Below are 19,474 nucleotides of genomic sequence, written 5' to 3'. Positions count from 1 at the left end.
TGGTTTGTAACACGTAAAATATCTTAAAATAGGAGTTCCCGTCATGGCGCAGTGGAAGCAAATCTAAGAACCATGAGGTTGCAGGTTTGATCCCTGGCCTCGCTCAGTGGGTTAAGGATCAGGCATTGCCGTGAGCTGTAGTGTAGGTCACAGACATAGCTCGGATCTGGCGTTGCTGTGGCTGTGGTACAGGCCAGCAGCTGTAGCTCCGTGTTAGACCCTTAGCCTGGGAACCTCCACATGCCACAGGTGAGGCCCTAAAAAGGAAAAAAGAAAAAAGAAAAAAAGAACCAGTCCTTGCTCACCCTTTGTATATTCTTATCCATTACCTGTGTCCTTAGCTGTTGTGCAGAGATGTGTATTTTATTACTGAGGAGAAGTGGGCACATGGTTGAAGGAAAAGCTTTTCGGCCTCCTTCCTGCAGTAAGTTGCCAGTATTGGCAAGTGGGTTGTGCTGGTTGATGTACTCCATGGTGCAGAGCGGGCCCAGAGTCAGTCCTAGGCTGGACCGTGTGCCCCTCAGCTGCAGTGCACGCTGTCCTCAGGGCAGTTTCTCAGCCCACACTGTTGGTAAGACACCAAATTCAAGGAACTGAGGGGATGGTCACGAGCCACTTCTTAGTATATGAAGTTGGAAACTGTTAGATTGTTATTAGTGAGAATGCTTGATCACCCACTCAACCAGAACATGCCTGAGTGAGGTGATATAACAAGTTTATTTACTTTATTTTTACTTATTTATTTTTGTCTTCTTGGTGCCACACCCACAGCCTATGTAAGTTCCTAGGCTAGGGGTTGAATTAGGAGCTGCAGCTACAGACCTATGATGCCATAGCCACTCCAGATCTGAGCTGCATTAATGACCTACACCATGGCTCACGGTAACACTGGGCCCTTAACCCCCTGAGAGAGACCAGGGATCAAACCTGAGTCCTCATGGATTCTAGTTGGTTCTTACCCCTGAGCCACATTGGGAACTCCCCGGTTCCTTCAAGGCACTTCTCATAAAAGAGAAGCCACGCAGCCAGTGTGTGGCGCATGGCTATGATGACAGCAGGGCTCAGTGTACTGTGTAGCTGGGGGACTTGGCAGGGTTGGCTACCCAATCCAGGGGGCTTTGCCATGTCTTGGTTAGTTAGGGAAAGTTTCTTGGGTAGGGAAACAGGGACCTAGACCCTCCTTCTGGGGAATGAAGCTGGGAGGGATTTTGGTGAGATGAGAACATTTTGTAAATAAGTCTGTATGTTGAGACTGCTTTGGAAGAATCAGTGGACTTAGGAGGAAGCCCTGGGGCTGAGAAAGTGGAGGGCTGGCAGGGATGGCGCAGTCTTTCCTCTGACAGGTTTGTTCATTTCCCCATGAAGTCTCTGTAAGGCAGTAAAATGCCTGGATCGTCCAGTTGATTTGTTCCTCTCTGTGGGTGCTGGCTTCTGGTGTGGGCTTCCACCCTAACCTGTAGAGGGTCTCTGACCTCAAATCATCAGAGTTTGGGGCCTCGCAGAAGACAACAAATTTGGTGCTGTATAAACCATGAGGAACTTTCCATCTGCATTGGCTGCAGGGTTTTTTGTTTTGTTTTGTTTTGTTTTGATTTTTAGGACCGCACACACGGCGTATGGAAGTTCCCAGGCTAGGGGTTGAATCGGAGCTACTGCTGCCAGTATACACCACAGCCACAGCAACGCTGGATGCCCAACCCACTGAGCAAGGCCAGGGATCAAATCTTCATCCTCACGGATACTAGGCGGATTCGTTTCCACTGTGCCACCATGGGGACTCCTGCAGGGGTATTCTTGACATCTGGCTTAGAGCATCCATAATCAGGATCATTAACTTCTACTTACCTGTTTTTGGCTTGTTTGATTAAGAAAATGATTCATTCATATATTCTAAAGAAAAACTGTAATCATAATTTCTGGGAGTGGTGGGGGTGTTGCACAAGCTGAAACAGAAACTTAAATAATTGACGTGTTTTGGACGTCTGTTCACAGTTTTCTACATTTTAATCAGCTGACGAAACACATGTATTGGGTTCCGTGATGATGTTGCATTGGTGCCCCGATGAGGAATTTGACAGGGTAGACACTGGGTCTTGTCACTGTTATGGCAGAGTGGACAGGAATCCTTAACACCAATGTGAAGGATTCAGGCAGAGACTTTTCTTTCTATTAAGGTGTCTCATGATGTAAATTTTGAGGGAACACTCTGAGTCACTGGAAAGAAAACTCTCGAAATGTAATGTCCTCTGTGTTAAAATTATGGCCGTCCAGAATTAGAAATTAAGTAATACTTTAACCAAAGTCAGAAAATAAATACTCCAGTGAACCAAATTAGGCCTGTCCTATAAGGACACAAAAACTGATAGAAAACTTTTAACAAAAGCTGCTGTACAGCACTGGGAACTATATCCAATCTCTTGGGATAGAACATAATGGAAGATAGTATGAGAAAAAGAATGTAGTATATGTATGACTTGGTCACTTTCCTGTACAGCAGAAATTGGTACAACATTGTAAATCTTAAAAAAAAAAAAAAAAAGGCTGCAACAGTTTTTTTCACAAATTGGGAAATACGATTCATAGCAACATTGCTCTTTTGCTTTGGACCGTTGATGTTCACACAGACCCCCCGGCCCCTCTGGGTGAGCTGTTAGCCAGTTGAGGGCTTTCAGCAGTGTGTTCTTCAGTGAGCTACTTTAAAGCAAGTAGGTTATTTCCTTGTCTTTCGCCCCACAGGCACTGCCCAGACTCCAGGCGCACCTTCACAAAACGGTTGATGCTGGAGAAACATATCCAGCTCATGCACGGAATTAAGGATCCTGACTTGAAAGAAATGACAGAAGCCACCAATGAGGAGGAAGCAGAAATAAAAGAAGACACCAAGGTCAGACATTACATGTGTTCTCTTTACAGTAAAGTGGTGTTGACTTGCTTTTTGCACTTAAGTTTTTCTGTGGTAACACAGTTTTTAAAATTCAGACTATGCATAAAGCTATAAAATAATAGGGACTCTCCCACTGTACTCATTCTGACCTTTCATCTTGCTCCTAAAAGGTAACCTTTATTAAGTCCTTTATGAAGTTATATACTTCCGGACACAGCTTTAGGGAGTGATATGCTTACATATAAAATTTTTAAAATTTTATGTCTACTCAAAGAAGTTGTCTCTTAGCCAGAAATTTGTATAAAGGTAGACTCCTTTTCTTTTTTTTGTGTGTGTGTGTCTTTTCCAGGGCTGGCTGCACTGGTGGCCACACTTGCGGCATATGAAGGCTCCCAGGCTAGGGGTTGAATCGGAGCTGTAGCCGCCGGCCTACACCAGAGCCACAGCAATGCCAGATCCAAGCCGTGTCTGCAGCCTACACCACCACCAGGGCAACACTGGATCCTTAACCCACTGAGTGAGGCCAGGGATCGAACCCGCAACCTCATGGTTTCTAGTCGGATTCGCTAGCCACTGAGCCACGACAGGAACTCCTAGACTCTTTTTCATTGACAGTATGTTGGTTGTGAGAGGTACTCAATAAAATTAATTCTATTTAGTTTCTCTTTGTAATGTTAAAAGATTAAGATAAAAAATCATACCTTATCAGTGCATAGTGAACTTGAATTGGACGCACATACACATATATTAACCTGTGTACAAGGTGTGTGGGTACCAAGTGCCATTGGAGTGAAGCAATAGTTCAGCAGACATTTCAGAGACCCAGCCGTCTTTGGCACCGTGCTGTGTCTGGAATGTTCTTGGGTGAAAGCCTGTTTGTACTTTCAAGGAGTTAATCATTGAAATCAGAAGATAAGTCAGACTAGTGTCGCATTAAATTGTAATTCTTTCCCTCAAGTGATGGGGAGGTGGGGGTGGAATTAAAGGATGTATGTGGGGAGTTCCCATCGTGGCACAGTGAAAACAAATCCGCTTAGGAACCATGAGGTTGCGGGTTCGATCCCTGGCCTCGCTCAGTGGGTTAAGGATCTGGGGTTGCCCTGAGCTGTGGTGTAGGTCGAAGACGCGGCTCAGTTCTGGCGTTGCTGCGGCTGTGACATAGGCCGGCAGCTACAGCTTCAATTAGACCCCTAGCCTGGGAACCTCCATATCCCTCAGGTGCAGCCCTAAAGAAGCAAAAAACAAAAAGAATGTGTGTACATGGGGCAGCCTCAGGTTAAGGACAGAGAAGCTGGATGGCCATGGAGCTGGGAGGAAAGGGTGCCTCTTTGGCTTAGACTTTTGGAGAGCTGGAAGGGAGGGGATTTGACATAGCCAGCGGGGAAAGGAGAATGGCGGGGGGCAGTGAGGGCAGGAAAGGGCACTCACTAGTGTTCAGTGGCTGTCATCTCAGGAAGAGCACTGGTGCCGGCATTGTCTCTCCCACGGGGTACTTTGCAGTCTGCCCGCCCCCCGCTTCTCCCTGGTCCCAGCTTTACACTCACCAGGTTATGCTGCTGTAGTCCCCCTGGCCTTCATCCTGTCCCCTAAGCACCCAAGCTAGCTCCCAGCTGGGCTGTTTCCCTGTGCGGCCTTGAGGCCCAGGCCGTTCCTGTGACACTGCATGTTGGTTCCTTCATTGCTGTTTGCCCCCCCGCCCCGCCGCCGAGCCCACTGACAAGGGCTGCCCAGCTGAGTCCATGTGGAAGGAGTGACCCCCTAAGGAGGACGGAATCACGCAGCTGTAAGAAAACCCAGGTCCTGCAGCCCCCTGGGCCACACTCCCCGTAGCCCTGGAGTCTGAGAGAACTGACCGTTTGTCACCCGCAGAGAGTGGTTTTCAGTGCATCATTTGTTCTGTTTTCCTCTCCAAGGTTCCCAGCCCCAAGCGGAAGTTGGAAGAGCCTGTTTTAGAGTTCAGGCCTCCCCGAGGAGCCATCACTCAGCCCCTGAAGAAGCTCAAGATCAATGTCTTCAAGGTGCACAAATGCGCCGTGTGCGGCTTCACCACCGAGAACCTGCTGCAGTTCCACGAGCACATCCCGCAGCACAAGTCGGACGGCTCGTCCCACCAGTGCCGCGAGTGTGGCCTCTGCTACACGTCGCACGTCTCCCTGTCCCGGCATCTCTTCATCGTCCACAAACTGAAGGAGCCGCAGCCGGCGGCCAAGCAGAACGGGGCCGGCGAGGAGAACCAGCAGGAGAACAAACCGGGCCCTGAGGATGAGCCAGCCGACGGCCCTGCGTCAGACCGAACATGCAAAGTGTGTGCAAAGACGTTCGAGACGGACGCTGCCTTAAACGCTCACATGCGGACCCACGGCATGGCCTTCATCAAATCCAAAAGAGTGAGCTCGGCTGAGAAATAGCCAGGCACCCTCCACAAGGAGAATCCCTCTCCACATTGGAAGAAAAAAGACATTTTTGTTACAGAAAGTTTGCAGTATCATAGAGTTAACAGTACTGTCTAGGCTGTTGCAATATATCCTCTCTCCAAGTCCCTTCTCCACCTCCTCCTGTATATCCTCCTCCTCGATAAGTATTAAAACAGTATTTGAGTTTAAAAGAGTTTGTATATATTTAAATGAATAACTTTTTATACTCTTTGTTACATGTTTGTATCAGTATTTAGTGGAAAATGTTTTGAAGTGTTTCTGTTTTTTTTTTCTTTTTAGGTTTTTTTTTTTTTTTAATTTGGGTTAGGTTTTTTTCTTTTTGTACTGTTTCTTTAAATCAGAGTTCTTAGTAACAGGGGCAGTTACTGAATCAAATAAACCATTTTGTATGTCACAGATTTGAATGGGTTAACTAATTACAGGCTACAATAATGCCTTTTTTAGTGTTTTTAATTTTTAGAGTTCACTACATAAACTGTAGGTGACTGTAGGTCTCAAAAACACTAGGGACTTTTAAGTGTCTTAGCACTATCCTCAACGTGCCTGCTCCGCCAGGGATGCCCGGCCCCGCCAGGAACGCATTCCCGGCGTGTGGCGTTTTCTCCAGGCCATGCCAAACGGTGTTGACAGCAGCCTTGCAGATCGCTTCTTTCCCAGTGGGGGATGAAAACTTGGGTCAGAAATCCAGTAAGGCACACGGATTTCCTTCATTCCATCTCAGACCGGGGAAGAAGGGTATCTTAAAGGGAAAAAAGCAGGGGCCAGTGGTTTTCTGGGCAGATTTGCAAGGCTGGCTTCTAAAAGAGCACAAGGAGATAAAGTGAAGAAAGGGCTGGACTACTGTAAAAGTTACAAATACGTAGTTAGACCAATAGATTTATATAGTCACGTTTTTGTCATGTAATTTATTAACTATTACAAAGACACAACTAAAAGTATGAAGTATTTCTCTGGCTCTTGACAGGAAAAAAAAAAAGAAAAAAATCACAGTTGACTTAACCCTTTGCTGTCTATAAAGAGTTGGCGTTTCCTGTTCTGGGTGCTACTGCCAAACGTCCTGGTACTTAGAGTTGGGATGCACAACTTCTGCCACCCACTTACCAATGCAGCAGCTGGTGTGGCGCAATTGGCTGTTCGATTCCACACTGAGCCACCTGGGTTTAGTTCAGTCATTTCAATAAGTATCTGTAATACCGGTAGTTCTGCTTTCTTAGTGCAGCCAAGGTACTTCTTCTGTCCCTTCCAAACGTTTATAGTTGTCCGGGAGAGTTCTATTTTTTGGTTTTTGTTTCGTGTTTTCTTTTGCATTTTATATCTTGTATTTATCCCTAAACATGTTTTGTACTTTTTTTTTTTTTAAAGAAAAGAAATCTTTTTGTGTATATATAGATATACTTGCATGATATACTGTAGTCGATGTTCGGTTCCTCCAAAGGTCTTGCTGCTGTCAGGTGTCATGCACTAACCACATCCATCATAACTGTATTAAACACATTTCATATGTAAATAAAAGTGGGACATTTGGCCCTTGTGCTTCTGTGAGAGAGTTATTGATGGTGGGTCTCTGACATCTTCGTGAAGTTTAGGGAGTGATTCATTGCAGGGATGGGCTATGGGATATTGCAGATTTCTTCTCACTCAGAAGAGCCATATATTCACTCTTGTTAGCAAATCAGCTACTTTGTCACTTTTGTGTTGACTCCATTGGTATAACCCAAGGGCGTGATTAAATACTCCTCAACTTGAAATTCAATTGCTGTTACTTGTTATATTTATACTTGTATTGCTCTTAAGTTGTATTCATAGCACTTTTTGTGTTTTTGCATTTGAACCTTGCAATAAACCTGTGTGGTGGGCTACACAGGTCCTAATAGCCTAGTTTTACAGTTGAGGAAGCTGAACTCAGATTAAGTTCTTGGCCTAAGCCCTCATAGCTGGTAAGTGGCTTCGCGTATTAGAATCCAGATATTCTTGCTCTCAATCTAGTGCTCGCTCTCTGTGTTTATGTACATATTGACAAATACTCATTCAACAAATAAAAAGTATGTGCAAAACACAATACTAGAATTTTTGTTTGTGGCACTATGGCTTTTATAAGATAACCTAGGAGTCTCTCTATTCATAAATACCTAGACATGCTTGGTAATATGAAATTGGCATCTTTCATTTCTTGTGTGGTGGGAGGGGGGAGGACACGCCCTCAGCATATGCAAGTTGTTCCCAAGCCAAGGATCAAATCTGAGCCATGGCAGTAACCCAAGCCACTACAGTGACAATACCAGATCCTTAACCCACTGTCTGACAGGAGAACCCCTGAAATTAACATCTTTTAAATGCCTAGTTGAGTATCCAGGAAAGTTTTTTAAAATGCCCAGAGGTCCAAAATGAGGAAGAAACTGAAACCCAGTGTAGTGAAACAGCACCTGATGCTGTCTTCCTGGGAGGAAACATGAATGGTTCAGCTGAAGAGAGAATTGATCAACTGGAAGATGGATTGTGAAGAAATTCCCTAGAATGCAGCACTGAGATAAGGAGATGAAATAATACATGAACAAGGTTAGGAGGCCAGAAGGACAAAATAAACAGCTCTAACAAGTTTAATAGGAGTTCCACAGAGGGAAAAGAGAAAATTGAGAAGAGCCAGTGTGGAAAATTCTCAGCTATTAGCAGAAGACATGAACACTTGAGTTAACATGAATGCTGAGCAAAAATCCACATTAGGACTCATGAATTCTACCCACTTTTCATTGGTTGTAGATGCTCGGTGTGGTTGTCAATGTGGGCATGTGAGACATCAAACAAAGGCAGAAAACTGGAGCACGTTCCATGGGTTCCTAGGAATCCCATTTTTTCTATTGGTGGGGAAGGATATGCTAAAGCTGCCAGAGTAGGCTGGGTCCAAGTTCGCACATTTTTTTTTTTTCTGCCACTCCTGAGGTATATGGTGCTTCATGGGTCAGGGAGTCAATGCGAGCCACAGCCATGGCAATGCCAGATCTTAACTCGCTGCACCACAGCAGGAATGCCCCGAGTTTACAACTTTTTACAAAAGCTTTGAAAGACATCTAAGGGATTTGTACTCTGATAGAGATGAGTTATTTGGACAGGGCAGTAACAACTAGATTAATAGGTGACTGTGCTTAGGGTGGATGGTGGAAGAGAATATCAATCAGCATAAGGTTATGCGATGGTTACAACCCTAAATTTTTTTTTTTAAATAAATTTTCCTGGAATATAGGTGACTTACAATGTTGTGTTAGTTTCAGCTGTATAGTAACATAACCCTACATGTTAATGGCCTATAAGAATAGACTTCTTTCTTGTTTGAACTGGGAACATTGCTCCAAATCTTCTTGTCCCCTTACACCAGTCTCAACAAAAGTTGCCGGTTATTGTGGCAGAGAGAAAGTGCAATTAAATGCTTTGGCCCAGAAGTGACAGATGTCACTTTTCACAACTCACAGGCCAAAACCAGTCACGTGGACCCACCTAATCACAAAGAGCCTGGGAAACGTGATCCTACCATGTGCCCATAAGGCAGAAGGCTGAGTATATTTTAACAACATAAATGGCCATCACAGGAATAAAGTTTAAATCTATGTAGCTATGGTGCCTGCACCTATGGCATGAGGACTCTGCTTAGAGTAGAGGAAGAAGACTTAGAGGCTGCAGTTGTAGGTGGTGCTTCAAAAGGAGTATCAAGGGATATTGTGTGCTGTGGGATACAGAGAAGTCTGGTCTGAAAGTTCAATCCTAGACAATCTCTTGAACAGATTTTTTTTTTTTAAAGTTTAGTTTTCTTAAATAGAAATATGAGAGTCAAAATAAGAGCTGTTAATGGGAAAGAGGAACTTGAACTTTAGCTATAACTTCAAGATTAGTTTTAGAATGTGCATAGTTGGGTGATTTAGTTTTACCAATAACTGAGTAACAGTAATGCATAAAGAAGAATCCCAACTAGGGGGTAGAATGTAAAATGAGGAAAAGGGAAATGTAAGCTTAGAATCTATAGCATAGACCACTGCTCCCACCCAAACACATTTTCTGCAAATTCCTGACTCCTAATCCAGTATATATTCCAAAGAACAACTGTTCCACCCCAAAGCTCCTATGGATGCTTCTCTTCAGGGTCAGTGAGCGAATGAGTTCCAACCCAGAATCCTTTTTTTTTTTTTGCTTTTTAGGGCCCTATCCACAGCATATGGAAGTTCCCAGGCTAGGCGTCAAATTGAAGCTACAGCTGCCATCTGCAGCCGCAGCCACAGCAATGCAGGATCCAACAAGCCATGTCTGCAACCTACACCACAGCTCATAGCAGTGCCAGATCCTTAACCCACTGAGCAAGGCCAGGGATCAAACCCACATCCTCATGGATCCTAGTCAGATTCGTTAACTGCTGAGCCATGAAGAGAACTCCCAACCCAGAATCTTTGACCATTGGAAATTTCCTGGTGAAAACTTTTGCCAAGGTTAATATATTATTTCACAATATATTCATCATGCTGTGAGCACTGCTATTTAATGGTTTTTTTTGTTTTTTGTTTTTTTCCCACTGTACAGCAAGGGGGTCAGGTTATCCTTACATGTATACATTACAATTACATTTTTCCCCCACCCTTTCTTCTGTTGCAACATGAGTATCTAGACAAAGTTCTCAATGCTATTCAGCAGGATCTCCTTGTAAATCTATTCTAAGTTGTGTCTGATAAGCCCAAGCTCCCGATCCCTCCCACTCCCTCCCCCTCCCATCAGGCAGCCACAAGTCTCTTCTCCAAGTCCATGATTTTCTTTTCTGAGGAGATGTTCATTTGTGCTGGATATTAGATTCCAGTTATGAGTGATATCATATGGTATTTGTTTTTGTCTTTCTGGTTCATTTCACTCAGTATGAGATCTATTTAATGTTTTTAATGCCTATCTGGAAGGGGAGAAAGAAATATATATTTAAAGAATTTCGTAAAATAAAATATGACTTAAAGAAACCATTCATCTAAACCAAAGAATGGTCTGAAAATTAAAAGAGGTATGCAGGAGGCTATTCATGCCATTTAATCTCCTCTCTCTCACACACACACACACACACACACACACACACACACACACACACACACACTGCAAATCAGATGCTGTGAGGATCCCAGATGGTAGCTCCTACTTTCAAGCATACATCTTCTAGGTAAGAAACCTAGAGTTAGTTACCTACAAAACCTGGCTTCTACTTGTGCACAATTTAGTCTTTGCTTAAATGGGTCCTTGAATCTTCCTGTTTGAGTTTCTTTTTGCAGTGAATCTTCCTGTTTGAGTTTCTTTTTGCAGTGAGGAACCTCACATCCCTACAGAGTTCATCATAAACCTTTGGGATATGACAATGTGAACTTATGTCTCTGCAAAGAGCCTCTCTTCCCTGCTGCTAGAAACTTCTGGACTAAACAGTTGTAGTTCTGTTTTCACCATTGCTCCCAAACCACTGATTCTCAACAGCCCAGTCTCTGTGTTCATGGTTTGGGTGTAAGGCTGAATTTGATACATGGCTCCTACTGGTCTTCCCTATAAAACAGTGCAATCTTGGAGTTCATCGTGGTGCAGCGGAAATGAATCCTGACTAGTAACCATGAGGCTGCTGGTTCCATCCCTAGCCTCACTCAGTGGGTTAAAGAATACAGTGTTGCTGCAAGCTGTAGCTCGGATTGGACCCCTAGCCTGGGAACCTCCATATGCCATGGATGTGGCCCTAAAACAAAACAAAACAAAACAAAACATTAAGGAAGAGGCTATGAACCCAGCTGTGGGCTGGAACAAAAGATGTTGAGGGTCACAGGGACTTAACAAGGGCAGGGAGCCCAGCAGAGGTGGGCTGGAGATGTGGGGCTGGAGTTGGGAAGCAGGGACCTCTGGGGAGAGCTGGGAGCCAGAGCCACATAGAAACAAAGAGGGTGGGAGGGAAATTACAGGGAAGCTGCTGCTTAACACGCAATGATTTCCTGCCTGCACCTCCCACTGGCCAAAAGCAAATAAGAGCTAGACAACAAGGAAACCCAGTCCTAGTCTATAATGTCTGTGTGCGGGCACAGAGCAGGACAGGGCCCTTGACAGATCAGGGCTGGGGGATGGGAGACATTATCACCATCACAGACACCCAGCATGTGCTTTCAGAAGCCCAGGCTCCACACCTGTTTTATTGTCCATGCGCATTTTATCCCCTATAGGTAAATTGTCCACTGAAACAGGTTACTCTGACAGCCACATTTACTTTTTCGTTCTAATTTCCTCACCGGGTTTATGCTGGAATTACACCCTTGCCCTAGTGGTTATTTTTACTTAAGGAAACAGAATAGCATTTCCCAGAAGACATTCTTTACTAGTTTCCAAATTAAACTTATGAGGATAGTTTTGACTCATAAAGCAACCCTATTTATAATGTTGCTCAGTATTTAAAGGCACTGATTATTTCATTTGCTTTGCTGTTTTATTGTAAGCTGCTCTCCTTGAGCCTTTCTTTTAATTGTAAACTACACTACCACCACAAGTCTCTTTCTAAGCACAGCCCTTTGCAAGATGATATTTTTATCTAGGGGAGCTCTGTAATTACAGTCCACCCTATCACACCTCCAACTCAGTTCCAGTGGTTTAGCCCAAGAGTAATTGCCGGTCAAGTTTAATTGGATTGGTTATTTCTGGAGAATAAACATCTCTTTTTTGGAAAAGATCAGGGAAGCCATAAATCTGCTGATTGGAGAGGACGGTAAGAGGTTGACAGGAATCAGGAGAAAGCAGAGTTGCATGTGTCAAAGGGAACGACTCTATCTTGGAAAGCGTAGAAGACTTATTTTTAAGGGTGACAGATGTTTATGCTGATTTTTGTCAGTTCAGCATCTGACCCTCTTTTCGATCTGAGGCATCTGCCATTGTATGAATCTCAGAGAGAGAGACCTTGCCTCCTATTTGGAAACCCGAAGTTTGCTCTCTCTGACCCTCAGCAGCCTAACCTCGGGCATAGGGCATAGCCACCTGCTTGGAGGGATTTCCAGGTTACGTCGATGTGCCCGAGCCCACTTTCAGCACACACCTGCTTCACCACTCTCCATTTCTTCACCCTGCAGGATTTTCCTTCCCAGCACTTATCCCTCCTGACACTCTATGCTTATTTGTTAACTCTCTGCCACCTTCTGGATAAAACATTCCAAGCTGTTCCATGAACTCTGCCCGCTTTCTTTTTCTTTTTCTTTTTTTGCTTTTTTTTTAAGACCTTACCTGCGGCATATGGAGGTTCCCGGGCTAGGGGTTGAATTGAAGATACAGCTGCCGGCCTACATCACAGTCACAGCAACTCGGGATCCAAGCCACATCTGCAACCTACACCACAGCTCACGGCAATGCTGGATCCTTAACCCACTGAGCAAGGCCAGGGATCAAACCCACATCCTCATGGATCCTAGTTGGATTCGTTAACCAGTGAACCACGACGGGAACTCCTCAGCCTGCTTTCTGATCTGCTTTCATCATTTTCGCTCATCGATAGAGGGGTTTTTCATTTTGCAGCCGAAGAGCAGAAGATATCAGTTACATTCTCTGGTCAGGTTAATCCTTATTCTTGTCAACAAAGACAAACCTTTGTTTTCTCAAGTCCATTGTCAAATGATGAGAGGCCGAATGCTCTTTCCTTTTATGCAGAACTAGTTACTTGAATAAAATGACTGTGGCATTAATAATAGCATTAGCTAGTGATGGCTGCTGCCCCAGGAAATGATAAAGGCTTGCCTTCAGGAAAGGAAGGCATTATTTATTTTCATATCCTCTTTTTATGCACCACAGTGTCATGCATAAAACAGGTGCTTAAGGAGTTCCCGTCATGGCTCAGTGGTTAATGAATCCAACTAGGAACCATGAGGTTGTGGGTTCAATCCTTGGCCTTGCTCAGTGGGCTAAGGATCTGGCGTTGCCGTGAGCTGTGGTGTAGGTTGCAGACGCGTCTCGGATCCCACGTTGCTGTGGCTGTGGTGTAGGCCGGCAGCTGTATCTCCAATTCAACCCCTAGCCTGGGAAGCTCCATATGCCACGGGAGCGGCCCAAGGAATGCCAAAAAGACCAAAACAAAACAAACAAACAAAAACCCAGGTACTTAAAATGTCTTTATAAAACAGCTGAGTCTCCATGAACTAAGATTAGTCATAATTTTATTCTTTAAGAGTTGGGATAAACAGGGAGTTCCTATTGTGGCTCAATGGTAATGAATCTGACTAGTACCCAAGATGACTTGGGTTTAAACCCTGGCCTCGATTGGTGGGTTAAGTATCGGGCATTGCCGTGAGTAACAGTTTAGGTCGAAGATGTGTCTTGGATCCTGTGTTGCTGTTGCTGTGGCTGTGGCTGGCAGCTGCCACTCTGATTCAAACCCTAGCCTGGGAACTTCCATATGCTGTGGGTGTGGCCCTAAAAAGCAACCCCCTCCCCCACAAAAAAAGAGTTGGGAGAAACATTACAAGGATCTTAAAAGGTAGGATTCTTTTTTTTTCTTTTTATTTAGGTGGAATCTAAAAAATCACTTTGGTGGTTTTTATTACTAATGATAAAAATGTGGTTGTGAGTTCTGCTCATTATATTTTCCCCCTTATTGACAAAAGGATTCTGAAAGCAATTTCATATTTTCTGTGATGTCTGTTGTTACTTCTCCTTTTTCATTTCTAATTTTATTGATTTGAGTCCTCTTTCTTTTTGCTTGATAAGTCTGGCTGGGGTTTATCAATTTTGTTGATCTTTTCAAAGAACTAGCTTTTGGTTTCATTGATCTTTTCTATGGTTTTCTTTGTTTCTATTTCATTGATTTCTGCTCTGATCTTTATGATTTCTTTCCTTTTACTAACTTTCGGTCTTGTCCGTTCTCTCTCAAGCTGCTTTAGATATAAAGTTAGCTTGTTGATTTGAGCTTTTTCTTGTTTCCTGAGGTGGGCTTGTATTGCTATAAACTTTCCTCTTAGAATGGCTTTTGCTGCATCCCATAGGTTTTGGAGTGTTGTCTCTTCGTTGTCATTTGCTGCTAGGTATTTTTTAATTTCCTCTTTGATTTCTTCAGTGATCCATTGGTTGTTTATTACCATGTTTAGTCTCCATGTGTTTGTGGTTTTTGCAGTTTTTTTCTTGTTGATTTCCAGTCGTATAGTGTTGTGGTCAGAAAAGATGCTTGATATAATTTCAATTTTCTTAAAGTTACTGAGGTTGGATTTGTAGCCCAGGATGTGATCAGTCTTGGAGAATGTTCCATGTGCTTGAGAAGAATGTGTATTCTGTTGCTTTTGGATGGAATGTCCTATAAATATCTATTAAGTCCATCTGGTTTAATGCATCATTCAGGGCCTGTGTTTCCTTATTGATTTTCTGTCTGGTTGATCTGTCCATTGCTGTAAATGGGGTGTTAAAGTCCCTCACCATTATTGTGTTATTATCGATTTCTCCTTTTAAGGTCGTTAGCAGTTGCCTTATATATTGTGGTGAACCTATGTTGGGTGCGTAGATATTTAAAATTGTTATATCTTCTTCTTGAATTGATCCTTTGATCATTATGTAATTTCCTTCCTTGTCTCTTAAAATATTCTTCATTTTAAAGTCTACTTTGTCTGATATGGGTATTGCTACTCCAGCTTTCTTTTGATCCCTGTTTGTGTGAAATATTTTCTTCCATCCTCTCCCTTTCAATTTGTATGTGTCCCTAGAAGTGAAGTGGGTCTCTTGAAGACAGCATATATATGGGTCTTGTTTTTGTATCCATTCAGCCAGTCTATATCTTTTGGTTGGGGCATTTAGTCCATTAACATTTAAGGTAATTATTGATATGTATGTTCTTATTGCCATTTTATTAATTGCTTTGGATTTGTTTTTGCTGCTCTTTTTTCTTTCCTTCTTCTCTTGTTCTTTTCTGCCTATAGAAGTTCCTTTAGTATTTGTTGTAAGCTTGGTTTAGTGTTTCTGAATTCTCTCAGTTTTTGCTTATCTGTGAAGGTTTTGATTTCTCCTTCAAATCTGAATGAGAGCCTTGCTGAGTAGAGTAATCTTGGTTGGAGGTTTTTTTCTTTCATCACGTTAAGTATACCATGCCACTTTCACTCCCTTCTGGCCTGCAGAGTTTATGCTGAGAAATCTGCCGATAACCTTATTGGAGTTCCCTTGTATGTTATTTCTTCTCCCTAGCTGCTTTCAAGATTTCCTCTTTGTCTTTAATTTTGGTCAATTTGATTAATATGTGTCTCATTGTATTCTTCATTGGGTTTATTTTATATGGTACTTGTTGTTCTTCCTGGATTTGAGTGAGTGATTCCTTCCCCATGTTAGGGAAGTTTTCAGCTATTATCTCTTGGAATATTTTTTCTGTCTCCTTCTCTCTCTCTTCTCCTTCTGGCACCCCTCTAATATGGATGTTGGTGTATTGTCCCAGTGTTCTCTGGGACTCTCTTCATTTATTTTCAGTTTTTTTTTTCTCTTTTCTGGTTCTGCATCTGTAATTTCCACTAATCTGTCCTCCATCTCGCTTATTCGTTCTTCTGCCTCCTGTATTCTGCTGTTAGCTGCTTCTAGCGAATTTTTTATTTCAGTTATTGTATTTTGCATCTCTTCTTGTTTAAGTTTTGTATCTTGTATCTCTTTGCTCAGTGTTTCCTGTAAGTTGTCCATCTTTGCCTCTAGTTTATTTCCAATGTCTTGCATCATCTTCCACATCAACAGTCTAAAGTCTTTTTCCTGGAGGCTGAGAATCTCCTCATCACTTAGCTGTTTTTCTGAGGTTTTTCCTTTCTCCCTCATCTGAGTTATAGTTCTCTGTCTTTTCATTTTTATAGGTTTTTGGTGTGGTGACCTTTTTACAGATAATAGAGTTGTAGCCTCTCTTACTTCTGATGGCTTCCCCCCTGTGGCTGAAGTTGGTATGGGGCTTGCTGTAGGCTTCCTGATGGGAGGGGCTGATGCCTGCCCCCTGGTAGGTGAAGCAGATTCTAATCCCTCTGGTGGGTGGGGCTTAGTCTCTGGATGGGATTAGAGGCAGCTGTGTGCCTGAGGGGTCTTTAGGCAGCCTGTTTACTGATGGGTGGGGCTGTGATCCCACCTGGGTTGTTGTTTGTCCTGGGGCTTCTCAGCAGCTGACTGATAGGTGGGGCCAGATTTTCCCAAAATGGCCACCTCCAGAGAGAGGCACTCTGCTGAATATTCCTGAGAGCTTTTCTTACAATGTCCTTCCCTCATGACAAGCCACGTTCACCCCTGTTTTCCCAGGATATCCTCCAGGAACTGCAGTCAGGTTTGACTCAGATTCCTATGGAGACTTTGCTTTGCCCTGGGACCCAGTGCACGTGAAAGTCTGTGTGCGCCTTTTAAGAATGGGGTCTCTGTTTCCCTCAGTCCTGTGGAGCTCCTGTGCACAAGCCCCACTTGCCTTCAATGCCAGATGCCCCAGGGGCTCTTTCTCCCTGTGCCAGATCCCCACACATGAGAGTTTGATGTGGGCCTCAGAACTCTCACTCCTGTAGGTGAGTCTCTGTGAACCAGTTAGTTTCCAGTCTGTGGGGCTTCCCACCTAGGAGGTATGGGGTTGTTTATATCATGAAATCGCCCCTCCTACCTCTTGATGTGTCCTCCTCTTTTTCTTCTGGGGTAGAATATCTTTTTTAAGGTTTCCGGTCCATTTGGGTGAAGAATGATCAGTCTTTAGTTGTGAATTTTGTTGTTTGTACAAGAGAAGTTGAGCTCCAGTCCTTCTATTCTGCCATCTTAATCCTCTCTTGACAATAAATTTAGAGATGTAATCATAGGATTTATTTTCCTTGGGTAAACAGGTGTAAGGTTATACCCCCATTCCTTGCTGCAGATTGTCAGCCCTTATAGCATCCTTGTCCCTGGTCACTGCTACCTGCTGAAGACACTCTTTCCTCCTCATTGGTATAATTTCTCCCATCCTGCTCACAGGCCCTCATCAAATTTGAAGGAGAGGGTGGACAAAAGGCCCTAATCTTTGGGGCTGTGGAGCCAAACACAAAGTCCTCCCAATCCATATTTTCAATGACTACACAATATGAACAGTTGACTTGGAAATATGAAAATTCAGGTTTCAGAGATTTTTCTGTTTAATCATTCTTAAATATTTAAATTACCCAAACCTCAAGTATTTTCAACCCCCCTTCTTCCTTTTTTTTTTTTTTTTTTAACATTGAGAGAGTTGAGAAAAGGAGATATGTGTGGAATTGAGACCTCTAATTCGAACTATCATTTGTTTATTATTTAAGGGCTCTGATGTAATACAAGGAAACAACTGTGTGAGGCAGGCTGTTTACATGCTTTAAAGAATTTGCAGTTGGGGAAGTTGAACCAGCTGACCCTCTGGTTTCTGGTGCCAAATTAGATCTCTTATTTTAGTCCAAGTGGTTGCTGTCTCTGTGTAGTTCCAGATCAGATGTTATCTTTCATTTTTTGCACTGAAATTTCAACTGCTACTTCATTTTAAGAACATTCTCCCAGATGCATAGTAACACCCAATGTATTCGTGGCAGAAAATAATTTTGAAGGTAGACTCAGAGGGTTTCAAGGTCAGAGAAGACCCTCAATTTTTATAAAGACCACGTGGTGCTGAATCTCTCTGTTTTTTTGTTTTTTTGTCTTTTTAGGGCTGCACCCAAGGCATATGGAAGTTCCCAGGCTAGGAGTCAAATGGGAGCTGTGTCCTCTGGCCTACACCACAGCCACAGCAACGCCAGATCTGAGCTGTGCCTGAGACTTACATCACAGCTCACAGCAATGCTGGATCCTTAAACTACTGAAAGAGGCAAGGGATCCAGGGATTAAACCTGCATCCTCATGGATACTAGTCAGACTCATTTCCACTGAGCTACCATGGGAACTCCCTGAATCTCTTCTTTAACACTCCCACCCATTGTTCAACCACGATTTAGACATCTGCAAGGTTGGTGACCTCTAGACTACTGGAAAGGGCCCATACTACCTTTAGGTAGTTTTTACTAGAAAGCTCTTTATTGTTTCAAAACTATCCCTTTGTGGAGCTCCTGTTGTGGCGCAGCAGAAACGAATCCGACTAGGAAACACAAGGTTGTGGGTTCGATCCCTGGCCTCACTCAGTGGGTTAAGGATCTGGCATTGCTGTGAACTGTGGCTCGGATCTGCATTGCTATGGTTGTGGCCAGTGGCTGCAGCTCCAGTTAGAGCCCTAGCCTGGGAACCTCCATATGTGGCAGGTGCATCCCTAAAAAGACAAAAAAAACAAAAAACAAAGAGAGAGAGAGAGAGAGACTATCCAGGTGAGTAGGGCGTACAGAGAACAGACACCTATCCTGATTCAAGCGGAAGCCCAGGAGGACTTCCTAGAAGAGTAGGCTTAGAAGAGTAGATAGGCTAGTAACACCCAAGAGGGGGTAGGCTAGGTGAAGGGCACTGGGGACAGAGGGCACAACATGAACAAAAGAAGAGAGGCGAAGACAGTGGAGTGTGAAGAAGAAGGATGCTCTGGTCTGAATTTTTCTGTCCTCCTAAAATCCATACGTTATAACCCTAACCCCTAAAGGAGGTGGGGCCTTGGGGAAGTGATTAGGCCTTGAGGGTGGACCCCACATAAATAGGATGGTGCTCTTATAAAAGATACCCCACATGGAGTTCCTGTCATGGCTCAGTGATTAACGAATCTGACTAGGAACCATGAGGTTGTGGGTTCGATCCCCGGCCTTGCTCAGTGGGTTAAGGATCCCTTGTTGCTGTGGCTCTGGCGTAGGCTGGTGGCTGCAGCTCCAAGTCATCCCCTAGCCTGGGAACCTCCATATGCCATGGGAACAGCCCGAGAAAAGGCAAAAAGGCAAAAATAAATAAATAAATACAATAAAAAATAAGAGACCCCACAGAACTGCCTCACCCCTTCCTCCCTGTGAGTGTTGCAGGGAAATGGGGTGCAAGGGGATGGTCACATCCCAGGTCTCAGGCGAATCTCTGGGATGGGTGGACAAATGAGGGTCCTTGGCTTCATGTAGGAAAGAATCCAAGAGCGAGGCAGAGTAAAGTGAAAGCAGGGCTGTTGAGAGAGATACGCTTTCCATGGGCAGAATTTAGTCTGTTTCAGAAGGTGAGCATGGCCCCCAGGGCATGGGGTCATGGCTGAAACATCCTGAAACATGAG

At 43.8% G+C, this 19,474-nt stretch overlaps 1 protein-coding gene across 3 annotated transcripts in view; it reads left to right on the top strand.

The window, feature by feature from the left end:
• Positions 1–6,852, top strand: part of ZNF532 (zinc finger protein 532) — a 106,935-nt gene extending 100,083 nt beyond the window's left edge. For all 3 annotated transcript variants that reach the window (XM_047767038.1, XM_047767039.1, XM_047767037.1), the window contains exons 10-11: positions 2,737–2,884; positions 4,798–6,852. In XM_047767038.1, the coding sequence (XP_047622994.1) occupies positions 2,737–2,884; positions 4,798–5,292 (643 nt within the window). In that variant the 3' untranslated portion in view covers positions 5,293–6,852. The remainder of the gene's footprint in view (positions 1–2,736; positions 2,885–4,797) is intronic.
• Positions 6,853–19,474: the final 12,622 nt, after the last annotated feature.

Source organism: Phacochoerus africanus, chromosome 2 (genome assembly GCF_016906955.1).
Source record: "Phacochoerus africanus isolate WHEZ1 chromosome 2, ROS_Pafr_v1, whole genome shotgun sequence".
Taxonomy (NCBI): Eukaryota; Metazoa; Chordata; class Mammalia; order Artiodactyla; family Suidae; genus Phacochoerus; species Phacochoerus africanus.
Note: the sequence above shows the minus strand (reverse complement) of the source record. Positions and strands in the feature narration are given on the sequence as shown.